Source organism: Calonectris borealis, chromosome 12 (assembly GCF_964195595.1).
Source record: "Calonectris borealis chromosome 12, bCalBor7.hap1.2, whole genome shotgun sequence".
Taxonomy (NCBI): domain Eukaryota; kingdom Metazoa; phylum Chordata; class Aves; order Procellariiformes; family Procellariidae; genus Calonectris; species Calonectris borealis.
Window position 1 is genome coordinate 23747891 of NC_134323.1, and position 18909 is coordinate 23766799.

Consider the following 18909-nt stretch of genomic DNA (forward strand, 5'->3'; position numbering starts at 1 on the left):
GCGGCGGGCGCCGCGGAGCTGATGTCGCAGAGCCCCGAGCCGGGCGTTGCTCGGGGTGCAGTCAGGTGTTGACAGAAGTAAAGCTGTCGAAAGCAGCCTTTTTCTTCTTCTTCCCCCACCCCCCCCCCCGAGAGAACATGGCTGATTCGGGTTAAGGTGGTTTTGTTTGCTGGAGTTAGATGGTGAAATCAGGTGCTTCAGAGAACATTTCCCGTCATTCCGGGAAATCTCTTCCCGTTTTTCTGCTGTGTCCAGCCTCTGTTTCTGGGTGAAAATGACATACTGGACCAAAGAATTTGTCATTATTTCTTAGTTGCAGCGGTTGCCTCAGTTGGGCACACAGGGCACACTTCAGCCCATTCGTCCTTAGACTCTGAATTTGAGGACACTATTGTACCGGTGCAGGCAAAGTCTCAAACGAATAGCATTCCGTCACTGCGTGTGTCTCTTTGTCACCCCAGTTTTGCCATCCTTAAAAATAGTTTAAATTCCTACAAAAATTGCAACTAAGCAGACCTCGTTTCTTGAACATGTGATTCTAGTAGCTGAAAACACTTTGTGATCTTCAGCTGCATTGCATGGAGAAATAGGTGTTGTAGGGTTGTGCCTTGACACTGCCATTTGTTCAGGCTGGACAACTTTATCTAAGTCCAAACAATATAAAGAAGGAAAAAAAAAGCCCAGTACCTTTTATTAATAATTTTTATGGTCATATCATGAAATGTATGGTATGTTTCATTGTATTATAAAGTATTTAAACCTGATGATTACCTGGAAGTGATTCTTCCAATCTCATTTTCCACTAGATTGTAAAAGGAAGTACGTTTTCAAAAGCTAAATTAACACGATCAGCTGAAATGCTAATGTAATGTCAGAATTCAAAATGTCTGATTACAGTACATTTACTGTACTTTTATTATTTCTGTTGCAGTTTCACTGTTGTATTAAAAAAAAAAGAGGCTGATTAATTCCTTCAGCTATTTAGCAATGATCAGCTATTGGAAAGACTTTTAACTCTTTTTGAAGTACCAGTGGTTATAGAAAGCACCCTCCAAACTAACTTTTTCTTTCCCCATTCAAAGACCATTCTGCATATTGTTGGTGATACATTAAGCTTTTGCCTCGTGAAGGTGTGTCATTTCTAGCTGTGGAAGAACACTGGAAAGTGATGTTTTGTCAGCTGGGTGATTTATAGCAAGAATTACTAATAATATTGTTGTGCATTTTTCTTGTACCAGCTTTGTCACGTTCCTTTTTTGAGCAGATACTTATATTCAACTTGTGATTGCCCTGAAAGTCAGCATTTAGTGTATGACGAGCATACAGGACAAAATCATTTTTGGCTAGCAAAAGGTTGAGCACATAATAAAGCATTAGGTATCCATTCTTCAGTGGAAGAGATCAATCTGGGAAATTAATCGAATGTGTATTTTTGCATTTTGTGGAAGTTGAAGTAATTTCTGTGTAATCTATAAAGACTTTGGCTTTAAAAGTGCTGCATAAGCTGTTTTAAATGAAAGTGTGCTGGAAATGTTCTCAGACACAAAGTGGTCGGGGAAGACTTTGACAGACAGCTAAGATTCAGTTGCTCAGAAGTCCTTTTAGGGGAGCAGGTACCTGTAATTATTCACTTGGTTGTTTTCAGTTCTTTGCTTTATTCCAGCCAGATTTTTCAGTCTTCCCGCAACAGACCTAGACCTGTTTGTTCTGAGGGAGTCTTTCATCCCAGCCTTTTGTCCCAAGCTCAAAGAGAGCCCATGTTTCTTTACAGCTCTAATGTGAGGCACTCTCTTTCTGGCTTTCTACAGTCTTTTTAATATCCCAGAAAAAAATGAGCAGTGTAATAGGAGGGTCTTTTTTTTTATTTTGTGGCCATAAAGTTAATTTTTGTTAATTTACTAAGTCTTTTCAGGTTGAATTCTGTACAGAAAGGAAGTTCACTGAGCAGTTGTGCTCCTTTCAGTGTTGAGCCGCAAAGATCTGATGACTCACTTCCAACATTACTTGTCTTATGTGACAAAGAAGTCCCTAAAAGCAAGAGCTAAATGATCATCCACTGCACAATTTATTTCTTTCCTCCTCCATTCTTTTCTACCATTCTGGGTCTGAAAAGTGCTCTGTTTAGAAAACAAGCTTTCTGGGATCAATACTACCGCTCACTGTATTTTTACCCTGCCTGGTAAAACTGGATAGCTTTGTGTAACATATCTAGTCTCTTGGGAAGGAATGGCAGATGCCAGTGGCCCTGCAGCTCAGCATTCTATCAGAGCCAGTTTAGGTGATGAAGACAATCATTGCTCTGTGGTCCAGTTTGTATAATTAATCACCTTTGCACAATATGTAAGAATAGTTATTCTGGGGCAGACCCAGGGTTCATCTAGTCCAGGATCTTGTTTCCATTAGTAGCCGTTAGCAGACAAGCCCAGTGACTGTCAGGACTGTCAACTAAACCATATACGCAGACGCTTTTCATATCACATTTTGAACATTGACATTGGCTTGTGAAGTGGTGATTCTGCCTCAAGAATTTGTTAGAATTAGACTTTTGATTATTCTGCTGTTTGCCAGAACTCTCCCTGAAAGAATAGTATCACAAAAGAAGTAATACTACTGTCACAGAAAAGGAATAGCATTGTAACTGTTACTAAAATAATTTCTGCTTAGCAGTATTCATTATGTAGAAAAGCATGTATTGTGATACCACCAAGTATTGCAATACTTGAAACGTCTCAGCTGAGAGATGCGAAAGGTGTTGGAGTGCTCTGTGCTGCGACTTGATGTCCCTCACAGTCTGTTTTCCTGCCTCTTGTAGCTCCCTCGCCACTTCTGGTCCGTCTGATTTCGTCAGTCGATGAGGAGATGCTAGAGCATTTTGTCACGGAGATGGCAGCTGAAGTGGCCATAATATTAGGACATCTGGCCCCTCTGGTGCTTCTCCCTTTCCCCCCATGTTTTCAGTCAGCAGGCCTGCGCTGTCAGGCAGGTGCAGCCACAAGGAAGCACTGCTGTGAAGGAAAGAAGGAAGAAAGGAGGCTGGAACAAGCCCCTTTTTAGCTCTCCTAAGGGGAGCTTGGGATAGGCAGGTAGTGCTGCTGAGCTGTAGGCGGAGGAGGAGGAGGGCACTGGCAAAAAGAGAGGCGAGGCAATGCAAAGCGAGTCACAGACTAGTGTTTCACCTAGTAACTAATGAAGTTTTGGCATATTGCCTGCCTGAAAGAGCAAGCTTGCTTAACAGCACCCTCTGGTGAGTCCTGCAACGGAAGAGAGAGAGGATCAGGACGAGCAGCCCGTATCGCAAGGTCCTGTGCCTCATCATTAAGGAAATGATATCATGTAATCTATTCAGTAGATTTATAAATATATGTGTGTGTGTATATATATTCATCAACTTTATGGGAAGGTGATTCTTCAGGGTATTCAAGAGCTGCTTTCTGCCTCAGCTGACATTTGTCAAAAATCATGGAAGAGCTTGGTGGCTTATAAAGTTGCACATTAAAGGGGTGTAAGTTTAACCTGGGCTGAAAGCACCTTAACTGCAGAATGCAATTGCAAGTGGTAAAAGGGTATTTACATGCAAATAGAATTACACATGTGAGAAATGCAGAAATAAAAGGCAGTGTTTATAGAGAAAATCCAGTGAACTGGATGTGTATTTGGCCTCATGCACTGGAAACTCCCTGAGATAATACTCTTACAGATGCTGCATTTTGTTCTAATTATTCATTTTTTTTGTGGTGTCTGCGTGCGTGCATATTCCTTAGAAACATCTCAACTTTCCCAAAAGAGTAGAAGATGAATATTACATACTGAAAATGTGTATCTACTTACTGCTTTACTTTGATACTTCACTTTTTCTTGCATTTTAAAGCATACCGAAGAGTAAAGAAATACTTTAGCTACAGTCATTTTACATATTATTTGAGGTGCTTATGGTGGGCAGACTAGTTCAGACCTAGTTCAGACCTAATTATGGACTAATACTCATGTTAGCTGTTTTTTTGTTGGCACAGTATTGTCTGCAACAGTAGTTGGGTGGGAATCGGAGCAAGGAGAAGTCCAAGAGGCAGTCAAGGCAGATGTGAATTTTAAAAACTGGCTTTTGGTTTGACATCTACATGTTTTTATTCCTCACTCCCCCACACCTCACCAGTAAGGTATAAAGAACAGGTAGTGTTTGCATTTCTGCAGAGTGATCTTGATTAGAGTGGAGCAGCAGTTCTGTGTAGCTAGAGTAGAAACGTATTAATTCTTTAAAAAGCATCATTGGATCTCTAAAAGCTATGTAATGGGTTAGACTGTGAGGAGCTGCAGAATGCAGTCTTAGTGCAGAAAATGGCTAACATCTTGCAGACAAGAAAAAGATTTGAGATAGTTATGGCTGGCTGGCTTTCAGGCATAGAATCTGTTTCAGGAAAACTCCTTGAGTTAGCAAATGCAACTGCTCTTCCACTTTTGCTTAGATTCCTTCATCACCTCTGTTTGGCAAAGTGTCAGTGCAGGCTACTGGACTGCTGATAATCCTCACAGCGTAGAGAAACTCCTAGGTGCTTCTGGTGACATAATATGCAAAAATTCAGTATTTGAACGAGGCAAATTTTATCTATGAAGAATGGCCATGGTGAATTAAACCAAAGGTTTATCTATCTGCTCTTGTGCCTGACAGTAGCAAGTAGTGGATTGCTAGGGAAAAAGTTAAATAATACAGGAAATGTGATTTCTCCTAGTATACCTCCCAGATGCAGGCAGATACCTCGGGCCATCTACAGTTTACGGAATTGCTAAGCCACCAGCTGTAGCCTCATCTTCGCATTTAACAGTCCTTGAGAGGTTCTTCTTCCATTAGTTACTTTCAATTGGTGTAATCATTTATTGAACTCCTGTATACTCTTGCTGCCACAGCATTTTGAGGCAGAGTTTCATATTTTTAATGACACAGTGTGCAAAAAGGTTTGCCAGGAGTGAGCATTTAATTGATTTCTCCCAATTTTCCTGTTTTGAGCAGGTGTGAGAGAGTGTTTTTGCAGTTGCTCTCTCCAGGCCAGTTGTGATTTCCCTGTCGAGGGAGCCTCTCTTCCAGGCTCAGGAGTGATAGTCACTTCAGTATTCCTTTTACAGAGGTCATTGACTGTCCTTGTGCTTGATCTTGACACCTTACTGCATTCTGCTATATTGTCTTATTGTGGGCAAATTAGCACTCAAAATACAATGCTCTAAAAAAAGTTGTTGGTTCCATAAAGAGTCAGAACTTGTTGGGATCCCAATCAGGAGATCTTGGAGCTACGCCAAGGGCCCAGTAATTCCATAGTTAACATTTCATGGTTTAGTGCAGTGCCAAGGTATCAGTTTATAGACCAGACTACACCTGTCATTCTTCAGTTCCCTTTAAAGTATAGCTTTCATACTGATTGTGCAGCAAAATACAAAAGCCAACTCACAGTGTATTTGGTCTGCAGACACTCTGCCCCCCCATCCCACTGCCAAAAATTGGTGGCATATTTGTTTGCTGTCCAGACACCGTTGCCAGAGCAGAAAGGGAAGACAGGCTACTTTTTCCATGCTTGTCTGCCTGGATATATTAGTAGTGATTTGAATGAATGTATTGACATCTGGGTCCTGTAAAAAGGTATGCTCTTTTTGTGGCTTTGAATTTGCTTATGAACCTAGCCCTGAAAAATAAGATTATTTATGAGCACTCTGTTATATTTGTTACTTCATTACTATCCTCTCAGATAGGAATATGGAAATATATTTTGTCCCATTTTGCTATTTAAAAAAAAAAAAGATATCTCGAAGTGAAAACAATAAAGGTTACTGTATAGAGAAGCTGGTGAAGTATGGACTGGATGAGCGGACAGTGAGGTGGATTGAAGACTGGCTGAAGGCCAGGCCCAGAGGGTGGCGGTCAGTGGAACGAAGTCTGGCTGAAGGCCAGTAACAAGTGGTGTATCCCAGGGTCAGTACAGGATCTAGTCCTGTTCAACATAGAATCATAGAATAGTTCAGGTTGGAAGGCAGCTTTAAAGTTCATCTAGTCCAACCCCCCCTGCCATGGGCAGGGACATCTCCAACTAGATCAGGTTGCTCAGACCCCCGTCCAACCTGACCTTGAATGTTGCCAGGGATGGGGCATCTACCGCCTCTGTGGGCAACCTGTTCCAGTGTTTCACCACCCGCATTGTAAAAACTTCTGCCTTTTATCTAGTCTAAATCTACCCTCTTTTAGTTTAAAACCATTACCCCTTGTCCTGTTGCAACAGGCCCTGCTAAAAAGTTTGTCCCCATCTTTCTTATAAACCCCCTTTTAAGTACTGAAAGGTTGCAAACATCTTCATTAACGATCTGGATGATGGGGAAGAGTGTACCCTCAGCAAGTTTGCTGGTGATAGGAAACTGGGAGGAGTGGCTGATACTGGGAGATCTTATCAATGTTTATAAGTATCTGAAGGGAGACTGTAAAGAAGATGGAGCCAGGCTCTTTTCAGTGGTGTCCACTGACAGGACCAGAGGCAATGGGCACAAAATGAACATCAGGAAACACTTTTTTACTGTGTGGGTGATGGAGTGCTGGCACAGGTTACCCAGAGAGGTTGCCACCTTGGAGATACTCAAAAGCCTTCTGGACATGGGCAGCTGGCTGTAAGTGGCCCAGCTTGAGCAGGAAGGGGTTGGACCAGGTGGCCTACACGAGGTGCCTGCCAACTTCAACGGTTCTGTGATTCCATGAGACGAACCAGGGTCTTTTAGTCACTATTTTGAAATGACAGAAGAATTGTAGTAGCTTGATGAGAAACGTGTGGGGTTTTTTTTAGTTTGTTTCACAGAAGTTGTGTGGGTTCATCCCTTTCATTTGTATTTTGTAAGCTTGGCAGTTAGCTACATGCTTCTGTAATGCGAGTAGTGACCCAGTAGGCTTGAGAGACCAGTCGTAGGGGAGGCCTAGCATGACTCCATCTGAAAAATCCATGTAAATGATTCTGTGACATGATTACGCAGTAGGTGGTCAAAAGGTATAATACTGATTAATTTGAAGACCTATGTGCATGGCTTAAGCTGCGTTCTGTTGGCAACCATGGTCTGGGGCTCCCCTGCTCTCTTTCCCTTCTATGCCTTTTTGTTCCCTGCCTTCTTCCAGCTCCTGTGCTGTGCTGAGTTCTTTCAGTGCTGAAGAGCTAAGTGAAGAAAAACGAGCAGGTAGCTTTCTTCCAGGCTAGCAGACTGAAACAGCTTGGCAGAGCATCTGATAAGCAATGGGACTACGCAAGAGAGGCTTAGGGGGCCATGGGTTTCATCCTGGGAGGTGCTGTTGCAGTCATATGTCACAGATACTTGCGCAGAGTTGATGAGAATGTGGAACCACTGGACAAAAGGGCCTTGCCTCAATGGGCAGCACAACCACTAAAAACTCAGTGATAACCATAGTTTTAGAGATAAATAAGTGCTGTTGCTAAGCTACAGAAACAGATCGTATAGTGAAGTAGAGAACATAATAAAATGGTAAAAAGGCATTTTTAGCTGAGTGGGTATAAACTACAGCGGATGTAAAGAGTATACAGCAGTTTGCATCCAAAGAAGAGCTACGAAGCTGGTGAAGGGTCTAGAGAACAGGTCCTATGAGGAGCAGCTGAGGGAACTGCGGTTGTTTAGTCTGGAGAAGAGGAGGCTGAGGGGAGACCTTATCGCGCTCTATAGCTGCCTAAAAGGAAGTTGTAGAGAGATGGGGGTCGGTCTCTTCTCCCAAGTAACAAGCAATAGGACAAGAGGAAATGGCCTCAAGTTGCGCCAGGGGAGGTTTAGACTGGACATTAGGAAAAATTTCTTCACTGAAAGAGTTGTTAAGCGTTGGAACTGGCTGCTCGGGGAGGTGGTGGAGTCACCGTCCCTGGAGGTATTTAAAAGATGTGTAGATGTGGCGCTTGGGGACATGGTTTAGCGGTGGACTTGGCAGTGTTAGGTTTACAGTTGACCTTGATGATCTTAAAGGTCTTTTCCACATAAATGATTATATGATTCTATATCTTACAAGCGAGAGATGGTACTTTGGGAGAAAAACTTCCACAAACAAGTTACTTATTTGCCTTACTCTCCTTACAAAATACTGTATGATCCCGAAGGTAGATGCTTTTATTGACTCCTTTTTCCTATTCAGCTCATATTTCTGCTGTTTTTCTTGGCTTACAAATAAAAGTTTAGTAGCAAAATTGTGTTCATTTGAGATCGGACGCATTCCTTTATATCATGAAGAGACCTTTAGGCAGTGGAAGGAGCTGAAACAGAAGGAGCCGTTTCTATCTCTTTCATTTGACCATTTATTTCAGCTTTTGGTACTAATTAATACTCTTTTTTCATGTTTCATTAGGCTAGCACTAAGGTCTTAATGCATTTATTATGTCAAATGAGTATGTATTTATATTCACTAGTCTGCATTGTTTATTTTTAAGAGTCCAGAGTGTGTTGATGTATGTACCTTTCACTGTAACAAGAAAAAAATTGTCTAAATGCAGCTAGATCGCAAATGCTTATATGTGAAACTCTCAAGATGTTCTTCATACACGAGGATTCTTATTTTCCTAATACCGTGGCTGCTAACGTATATTGACTGCTTACAACTGGAATCTGCGAAAGTGAGAGCACAAAGGGGTAGGTGCCAAAAACCTCTAGTAAAAAGTTGAGGAGTGAGGAGTGCATGTGACTTGAACTTTGACTTCAAAGTAAAACAGAAGTCCACTTGGGATCGACATGCCTAAAATTTTCCATGCAGTTACATGCAGACTAATTCTAACTCACAAATGGATAATTCCTTAAATGCAAACTGAGGGTATTCAGTCATGCGGTATATGCGCTCCAGCCCAAAGACACACGTCACCTGCTTTTTCATTTTAACATCTGTGGCCAGATGCGGCTTCAGCTTGTGAGTTTTCACCCATCTTGTGCAATTTGGAAAATAGAGGGTTGTGCACAAGCATCAATCGGTGTAGCGCCCTACTGTCATCGCAGGATACAGTGCTCACGTTAGATAAGAAGATGATTTTTATTTCAGTAGCCACAGTTACTGATGTTCCCGTCTGCTCCTTTTAAGGGATAGAAGCCCTTGTGATGTTAGACTAAACTGGAAATACAGTGGAGCAATTCAGAAAGGTTTTTTTTTCCCTCAGCCGTGTTTACCAGAATTCAAATTGAGGGCTTTGTGTATTTTGTAGATTTTTTTTCTCCCACAGTTGAGCTGCATCAACTCAAGGTTTCCTTCAGCATCAAACATTTGCTCCAAACTTATTTCTGCTGTGATCTTGCTGTCACGCGTTACTTCCTTTCAGTTTCTGACACCTGTCATGTGCAGATGATCATCTCCCAGTGCCACTGATTAAGGAAGCAAATAGTGCCAAATACATACATGCATATTTGAAGAAAGGTTTTACTAATGCAAGAGTTTGTATTATGTAAGTTTTATCGTTATTGTTGTCACAGGAGCAATGGTTCACCAGCATTTTCCTTCTCTTTTTCAGCTTTTTTTTTGCTTTTCCTCGGTGAGAATGGCAAGGATTCGGATTCCTAGCACAATCGTTATACTTTTTGTTACGGTTCAGACTGGATTCTTACTCTTCATGTATGCCCGGTACAGTAGCTTCATGCCTCAGTCTGAGGAGAAACCATCTCAAGCCCACATCCTCATTCTCTCCTCCTGGCGGTCGGGATCTTCTTTTGTCGGTCAACTTTTCAGCCAGCACCCCAGCGTCTTCTACCTGATGGAGCCCGCATGGCACGTGTGGGTTACGATGTACCAGAACAGTGCCAAGGTTTTGCACATGGCAGTGCGGGATCTAGTCAGGTCGGTCTTTCTGTGTGACATGTCTGTGTTTGATGCTTACATGCCTTGGAAAAGAAACTTATCCGATCTTTTCCAGTGGGCAGTGAGTCGGGCTCTGTGTTCAGCTCCTGCTTGTGACTCCTTTCAACGTACTGACATAACCAGTGAAATGGCATGCAAGACTCTTTGTGGACGGTACCCATTTAGCAAAGTGGAGGAAGCCTGTAAAACTTACAGCCATGTTGTCATCAAGGAGGTTCGATTCTTTGACTTGAAGGTACTCTACCCCCTTCTCACTGATCCATCCCTGAATCTCAAAATTATTCACTTGGTCCGTGACCCCAGGGCAGTTGTCAAGTCACGGGAACAATCGGTCAAAGCATTAGCCCGTGACAATGGAATTGTTTTGAGTACCAATGGCACTAAAGTAGAAGACAGCAAATACAAAGTAATGCAAGAGATTTGTAGAAGTCATGTTCAGATTTATGAAACAGCTACTCTAAAACCACCTAATTTCCTTAAAGATCGCTATTTAATGATCCGTTTTGAAGATCTGGTAAGAGATCCACTGTCAGAAATCTCAGAAATGTATAAATTTGCAGATCTTAGTTTGACCCCCACGCTCAAAAGCTGGATCTATAATATCACACATGGACAAGGACCAGGAAAAAAAAAAGAAGCCTTCAAAATCACATCTCGAGATGCAGTTAGTGTTTCACAGGCCTGGAGAAATGTTCTTTCCTTCCAGAAAATTAAGAAAATACAGGAAGTTTGCAAAGGTGCTATAAACATGCTTGGCTATCAGCTCGTGGATTCAGAAAAAGAACAAAGAGATCTGTCATTGGATTTAGTGTTGCCAAGACGACAAAATCAATTCAGTTGGTCATCATTTAATCCAAAGCACTGAGACATTATTTTTGAGAGATCGGGGCGGGGGCGGGTAGATGGTTGAGTATTTGTCTACTGGGCAGCATATAGGTAATTTGAAATTCCTTGGCTGATGAGTTTAACTGTTTTCCTGTCTGCTGTTTTTCTGTAATGGAAGGAGTTGTTTTTCTGAGTTTCTTACACCGCAAAAACATAAAAAAGCTTGAGAAATGCCGCAAGATACTTGTCAGATTGCAAATTTACAGCTGAGCTGTGCTGTTCTCAGCATTGTTTTAAAAATATAATTTAAGTACTTTCTATTAAAAGATGAATTGTCAAAGATGTCTTTGTTAATTGATAATAGTTCACTTCTGTTTTCATGCTTTAAATATTTAAGAGTCTCAGTTCTTAATTTGTATAAATGGAACAAAGTAGAAACTAAATTTCTTCACTTTCTTCCAGAATCGCTTGACTTTCTTCTTTTGCTTTAAAGTTGTTGTGCAGTTGTGTATTTCTTTTTGACTTCTCTTGATGTTTTTAATTTTAACATAAAAGTTCTCCAAGAGCTAGGACAACCGCAGCAGTTCTGTTGTAAAAACCTTAAGCAGGAACTTCATTTATTGATAGATTTCATAGTGCTTTCCCTGGAATGGCAAAGTTTGCAATCAGATACTTGAATGCAATGTTGACATGGAGTGCAAAAAGCAAAAGAGATAAAGAAACTTTGAGCAGAGTCACTGTGAAAATAGCTTGTTACTGCCGCCCCAATTGTGCGTTCTAACGCTGCGACACAGAGTAGGCACACAGTTGCTCCTGCAGTGCGATTCATACGGTTACCCTCTCTCTATAAGTTGTTGTTAATGAAGGTCACTGAGAAATTTAAGGTGCCTTGGAAATCTGCATATTGATTATACTGCTGTATGGAAGTGATCAGTTCAAACAACATTGATAGCAGAGATGGACACTTGTGTATGGGGGTTTGGTTTGGTTTTTTTTTTTTTTAATACAGCACATCTCAGGGTGGACAGTACGTGTTTGATCGATACCAGATAATCTTGTTAGGGCTAATTGAAGAATACCATGCTATAGCTTATTTAGGATGAGCACAAAAGCTCCTCAGTGCCGCTACTGTGATCTGGTGTAGGAGATGGGTGTTCCTAGCATTCCAGATGCTTGGAGGTGGGCCCGTTGGCGCTGTGTCCCCTTGGGCGGGGTTCTCTAGGGCCGTACCTGTTGCTTCTGGGGATTTTCCTAAATGTTCCCAGAGCTGTTGTGGGGCCTGTGGAGCCATATTTTTTTGTCGTGGTGGCTTTTCCAGGGACTCTGAGATTGTGCTGGTATCTCTGGTGCATTCCTCAGTTCTTTGGGGGCCGTTTGCTTACTCAGGTTATCTGAGGCTTCTTCCCTGTGTCAGGAAATCTGGAATTTTTGGGTGGGAAGGGTATCTGGGCTGTTTTCTGTAGCACAGGAGGTCTTTTGGGCTCCCCAGTGCAAGAGAGGCATGGACATACTGGAGAGAGTCCAGTGAAGGGCCACTGTGTGGAGATGCCTGGAGCATCTCTCACATGAGAAAAGCCTGAGACAGCTGGGACTGTTCAGCCTGGAGAGAAGGTGGCTGGGGGGGGAAGGGGCGTGGGTATCTTATCGATGTATATAAATACCTGAAGGGAAGGTGTGAAGAAGATGGAGCCAAGCACTTTTCAGTGTTGCCCAGTGATAGGACAAGAAGCAGTGGGCACAGACTGAAGCACAGGAGATTCCCTCAGAACATCAGGAAGCCCTTTTCACTGTGCAGGTGACGGAGCACTGGCACAGATTGCCCAGAGAGGTTGTGGAGTCTCCCAGCTTGACGATATTCAAAAGTCATCTGAACACGGTCCTGGGCAGCTGGCTGTAGGTGGCCCTGCTTGAGCAGGGAGGGGTTGGACCAGATGACCTCCAGAAGTCCCTTCCCATCTCAACCGTTCTGGAATTCTGGAGTCACTACTGCCACATCCAGGGCGACCAGAGGCATGAGAAACTTGCCCCAGGCCTCAAGGCCATCCAGAGTGCCTGCTGCTTTACTCCAGCCGCAGTGCTCGTGAAGAAGAGGAGCAGGTAATTTTGCACTTATCAGGGCTTTTAGGGCTCAGTGGTCATGTTGGGGCAGGGTTGAGTGGTTGGGGTGTTTGGAGGGACAGTTTGAGAGGGCGTCTAAAATGCCCTTGCAGGGTGGAGTGAAGCAAGAAAGAGGGGGTTAGAGTTGGCGGGGGCGGGGGGAACTGCCCTGGTTGGGGTGCTGTGTGCACGTGGGTGCCAGTACCTCGGCTGCTGTGTGTGGCTGTCAGTGTTGCAGGAGCCGTGGGGGCATCGCTTTACTATGCCTCCCCAGAAAGCTCTGGCTGACGAAGTTATGCCACAAGAGAGGCTGCAGCCGTTAGCACCGCTGGACGCTGGTAATGACTAGCAGAGGCCTCACGCTGTACTGTTGTTTTCCCTGCTACTTGCAATGGATCTGCAATGGCCTTGCAGATCCCAAATATCCCTAAAGCCTGCCCCAGGCCCCCCAGATGCTGCTCCAAAGCTGCCAGCAGCCCCCAAACTCTCCCAAACACTTCCTCAAAGCTCCTACTGACCCCCAAACACTCCTCAAAGACCCTTTAAATCCCTCTTTCCATTCCTCTCTCTGTTTCCCCCTCCCTCTTTTCCTTTTCTTCTCCCCATCCCCTTTCTGGATTTCTGTTCCTCTGTCAAGCTGAAGGTCCAGCATTCCTTTGTGTTTTGTCAGGCCTTCAGGGTGCCAAAGGCTGGTGGGTACTCAGTGGAGTTGATCAGCAGTGAATGGAAGGTGCTGTTGATCTGCCTCATTCAGACGAAGACTAACACCCCTTCAGAGATTTTCGTTGCTGGGGCACGGGGCTGTAGATGTGCACTGGGGGAGCACCGATAGTCCAAGATGCTATGGGGAGGGTACGGCTGATAGTGAAAAGGCTTGTGGGGAAGGTGTCAGGAAGATAGAGATCAGAGTCTCCGAGTACTGGGGTGTTAGGGCAGGTGCCCGTAATAGGGTAGTCTGGAGTTGCTGTTATCATCTGTCCTCCGCATAGGCTGTTACTGCTTCTTGTTCACCTGTGCCCAGGCAGCGCTGTCACATTGTGCAGCTTGACTTATGAATGGGATACCGGCACAGAGCCCGATTTCCTGTTGGACCTGTCTTTATGTAAACAGGTATCTTCCTTGCATCAGCCTCATTCTGCTCATCTTCCATCTGTCTGTAGCAGCAGCTTGCACTCGACTAAGCCTTCAGGCACACTGTTGAGTCACAGGGCTTTCCAGCAGGGTGTTTCACTTGAACCACTTGTGTGTGTTAGGCAGCCTATGGAAGTGAAGCGAAACCTTGCTTCTGTCATTGTCCTGGCTACAGTCTGTTTCCCATTAGCTTAGTCTTTCAAGTGCTTGCAGTTTTAGAAGCTTTCTGAATGGTCTGGAGGAGACCAAAAAATTCAGGTGCCATGGGTGTTGTGTGCCTGATGTTTCTGTGGGAGAAGTGCTAAGTGAAGAAGCATAGGTGGCATTTGGGAGACAGAGGGCTGGAGTGCGGGCTGGCTTTCTTGCTCTCAAGTGAATGAGGGGGGTGTTTCTTGTGGCAGCGCGCTGGGTAGGCAGTGCTCTTGGGCACGGTAGTGGACGGTTGCTTGGGAGTCTGAGAGGTCTTAGCTTTCCTTCTCTTGCCTGTGTTGAATGAGAAAGCGGATAGGTGAGAGGGCTGCTTGTTCCCCCTTTCTGTGTTACATGTTTTTTCATGCCAAGTAAGACAAACAAACATTTCTAACATTGCAGTGTCTGTCTGTGCTGTGGTTTCCATGACGAGTACCGTCTGCCAAAGGCTGAAGACAGCCGGGTGTCTGAGCGGTTAGGTAGCTTGGACTAGAAGTGCTCACAATGTGGTTAATAGGCTAAAAACATGTCTAGCTTACATCATAAATATTTCCTCGTCTGTAGTGTTTTACCCTCGTTTGAGACACTGTGTGCCATCTTCTGAATAGCCTCGATAATACAAATGTTTGTGGTACTGCACGTGAATTAGTGCTCACAGCGTGCAGGTAGGTTCAGTGGAAGTGCAGCTTAGTACAACCCTATGTGTCACTTCTTGCATATGGTCACATTTGAATGGTGGCTAAAACCAAGCTTATAAACAGCAACTGTAAAGTGTTTGTGACGTGTCTTACAGTTCTGCTGCACTCACAAATGAAGGGGAAGTGTTCTAAGCTGTGGGCAGAAGTTCCTTGACTCTCTTTACTGTTCTCCTGCTTGCATGTACTTTGTTTTTTCTTGCATAAAACTGAGGGTTTGGAGGTTTTCTTATGCAGTTTTTTGTTTAGAATTTCTTGTTGAGGGTTTCTCACTCAGGTGTTGTAGTTTACTTGTTAATTTTGTGGGACTCAGTATTTATCAGTCAGGATTTACAGTTTACACATTGACTGCTCAGGACACAGGTTTTAAAATTTAACCTCATAAGTTGTAAAGCCCCAGCAACCATCTGAGTTCCAAGATTTTGCGGTTTTTCAGCTCGAGTTCAGGGTTTACAGCTTACTGTTAAATAGACAGGTCTAAATCCTGAGGTAATAAACTGGGCTATTGATCCCAGAGAGAAAGGCACTCACACTCCACAAGGTGTTGATTAAAATTCCATTTATTGAACTTAATGCTAGAAGGAAAAAGAGGTCAAAAGAATGGATAGTTCTGTGTCCTTCAGATGCTGGGAACTCTGATTTGCACAGAACCAGAGGGACCTTCAATCAAGGCATGGCATATCGTGCAGATCCCCTCTGTAGGGAGGTTCCACCAACGTCTTGGTCTTTAGAGCTCTTACAGGATTTTCTAAGAAGAAAATAATTCTATTCATGATTTCTGAACAAAATGATGTTCATATGGGAACCTGCTGCTTCATTTTACGATAAAGACGAGCAGATGCTATAATCTCCAGTGCCAAGTGGGAGCTGCCTACAGGCTCCTTTGTTACAGTTAGCCAAGTTTATTTTTTTTACCAAGGGATATGCACAGCACAACACAGGCTGGAAGGCGAAGCTATATGTGCAGCATAGGACCACTCAGGCCTGCACCTTCTCAGATTAACTGTTATGTGGATCACTAGCTCCTCGATTGTACAATAGTCGTCTGGTTAGGATCCCTACAGTAACCTTCCAACCACCCAGCATTCAGCTCTGCACTTTGATCCAAGGTCTCAGTTTGATATGATGCAGGCATGAGACTCAGTCAGACTGCTGAGGTGGTGGGTGACCTGAGAGCTGTGCAAGTTTCTTGCAGAGCCCTAGCCAAGGGGTAGAGCAGAGGAACAAATGGGTGAGGACAGGGTCTTCCTCTCAAGTACCAGAGCTGAATCCTATCCCCGAAGGAAAGAGCAGGGGGGGAGGCTCACAGCTGCTCACTGATTTGCTGCAGCAAGGGCTGCGGTAGAAGCTGACCCTTCCCCATCAGACTGATGAATGCTGCTCCAGTAATGACTTCTAAGGAGTCACAGGGGAAGGGCGAGCGTACTGGCACCGAGCCCCATAGCAGACTCACTCCTGGTGCATTAATTAATAAATAATTGCTTTATCCGTTACACTCATGGCTGTGGGTCCTGCAATCCCTTTACATTCACTAAGTAGTGCCTGAGGACAGTACCCAAGGTAGGGAGGCTAGCTATTGCTTCTGAGGAAGTGGGAGCTGGTCCCAAGGTCTCTTATACTCTGTTTGGGTCACTGGGGAAGAACTCCAGCACTGTTCACAGGGCTGCTGGGGATTTATGGACACTCGGGGCTGTTGGTGGCATTTCCCATTATCCCAGGAGCAGCCAGGGACCCCCAGGGCTGCATGACATCCGCAGGATGCTCCTGGCTTTGCCTGCTGCACCCTGAGATGTCCCCAGTGTGTCTGGGACAGAGGGCTGGGGCCTGCGTGGGTGGTGCTGGGAGACAGGGATTCTGTGTGCCACAGAGCTTTTGGCTGGCTGTGCCTCCCAGAGTCATCAGTCTGCCCTGTCATTCTCAGGTATTCTTCTTTTCATTGCGCCCCATAGCTCTCAATTTGTTCTTTTCCCCTTAAAACTCATCCTTTTTCCTTTTTGTGCACCCCAGGGCTTCTTCCTTTTTCTTCAGCAAGCTGCTCTCAGGAGCCGGGGCACACTCTGCTGCCCTGGTAGCTGCAGCTGTCCCTGATGGGGTTGGTGGTGATGGTTCCTGTTCTGACCAGCTACAGCTGTGGGTTGGGAGGCTGGGAATGGAAAGCCCCAGGTGCAGCCAGTGGGGCTAACAGCAACGGCCCCTCTACATCCAGCGTGCTGTAGTTGAGTAGGGGCTGTGCAGCCCCAGGGTGGTTGCACCAGGGTCTATTTGGGACAATGGAGCCGCTGCCAAGTGTCACGTACTGGGACCAGGACTGTGACCGCAACCACAGAGAAGGTGAGCCGGGACTGGGGGTCCCTGCAACTGGGAACATCCTGCGCAACATGAAACAAATGGTGGGGAGGCCAGCACGCTGGGACAGGGGGAGCTGCGCTGGAGCTGTGAGGGGTTGCTGGGGCAAGGGGTAGCCTGGAGCCATGAAAAGGGAAAGGTGGTGCACCAGGGCTCATCTGTGACCAATACCGGTTCAGCCCCTACTCTATCCCAGACACCCCTTACCCGCAACTTTCTGGCACTGCCCTACACCTCCAGCACAGTCCCGAGCTGCCCCTGACCCCCATCCTGTGACCTCCCCCTTCGCACGGCTCCAACCTGATCCAGGTCCTTCCCAGCACTACACCAACCCTTCAGGGAGCCCCCACCGCCCACCTCCAGGAGACCCCCTCTACCTTCCTCAACCGTGTCCCTGGTGTGCCGGCCACCCCTATGGGGTGGTAGGAGACAAGGGCCATATAACACTTCCCTCTTATTTTACAGATGAACTGTCACAGCTGTGAGCCCACATAAAAGATAAGAGAAAATGTTGACCAACCAAGGTGATGAACACAAGATCCAAGGTATTTCTGCCCCCTAAGAGGAGAAGCCATGTTTCCTTTGGCAGGGAAGGTGGCTCCTCTGGCCCCAGGGCTCGCCTCAAGGGGCCGTAACGTGTGGAGAATGCGGGTGACTCAGCGCCGGAGGGAAGAATCGGCCTGTGGGAAGAATGGGAAATCAACATCACCTTCCCCTCCCGCGGCTCTCCGTGCCTGTCGCCCTCATCCCACCTACTGCCCCGGCGTGCGTCCCTAGGCACAGCCCCATACGCAGGGCAACCTGGCCCTGAGGCTCCCCGGGAATACCCTTGCCCACAGATACCCTGCGTGTGCCCCCTGCGCAAGGCAGGGGGAAGGTTTGGGGGAGGGGGTCGGGAAGGGAGGTGGCAGCGGGATGGGACCGTCGGCGGGACCGGGGTCCGCCTTCATACCCCGCTCTCCCCGGTTCGGGATGGAATGGGGCCAGACACACCGAGAGAGCCCCGGGACGGCTCCTCACGGCCTGGCAGAGAGCAGCACTCGGCCCCAGCACCGAGCGGCAGAGTGGGCACCACTGGTAGCCCGGAGGAGCGGGACCGGCTCGGGCTGGCAGGAGGTGTCAGAGCAAAGAGGGACGAGAACCGCACCGGAGCCTCCGGCAGGGGGGGAAATGCAGTCCTGAACTGCGGAGCGGCCGGGGACGCTGCTGTCCTGGCCCGGGCGGTGCTTAAATAGGGGCGGGGGCCGGGACCGGGCGTGTGCGGTGCAGAGGCGGGGCAGGGGCGTGGCGCCTGCGCGGGCTCAGAAGGGCGGTGGCGGTCGCGGCTGGTGCAGTCTGTGAGTTCCGTTCCGTTCCGTTCCGTTCCGTTCCGTTCCGTTCCGTTCCGTTCCGTTCCGTTCCGTTCCGTTCCGTTCCGTTCCGTTCCGTTCCGTTCCGTTCCGTTCCGTAGCTGCAGCTGTGCTGGGGCACGTGAGGGGTCGTGGGGCTGCGGGCGCGTTACGGGCTGCGGGTGCAGCGGGTGTCGGACCCCGCCGGCCGAAGCGTCCGCGGGACGGGTCTGGGCTCTGCCCTCCCAGGGCCGGCGGGGGCAGAAGCGGCCCTGGGTCGAACGCTGCCCTGGGATCGTCGGGGGGGTTTTGGGGGCGCGCCTCGGGTCGGCTGGGGGGAGCAGGGGCAGACTCATCCCGTACCCCTCGTTGGGACCGGGCAGCTTCTGCCACTTTTGGCGCCGGTCGGGCAGCGGCGGCCCAGGGGGGCCGCACGGGCGAGGAAGGGCTCCGG

At 46.5% G+C, this 18909-nt stretch overlaps 1 protein-coding gene across 8 annotated transcripts in view; it reads left to right on the forward strand.

The window, feature by feature from the left end:
• LOC142087457 (carbohydrate sulfotransferase 5-like) overlaps nucleotides 1–18909 on the forward strand; it is a 43954-nt gene that overhangs the window by 3659 nt on the left and 21386 nt on the right. For 4 of the 8 annotated variants that reach the window (XM_075161779.1, XM_075161780.1, XM_075161775.1 and 1 more), the window contains exon 2: nucleotides 17593–17672. In XM_075161779.1, coding sequence (XP_075017880.1) covers nucleotides 17636–17672 — 37 coding nt within the window. In that variant the 5' untranslated portion in view covers nucleotides 17593–17635. Of the gene's footprint in view, nucleotides 1–9500; nucleotides 11012–16788; nucleotides 17113–17592; nucleotides 17673–18909 lie in introns of those variants that run through there. The other 4 variants (XM_075161774.1, XM_075161773.1, XM_075161776.1 and 1 more) reach the window with 3 other exon arrangements.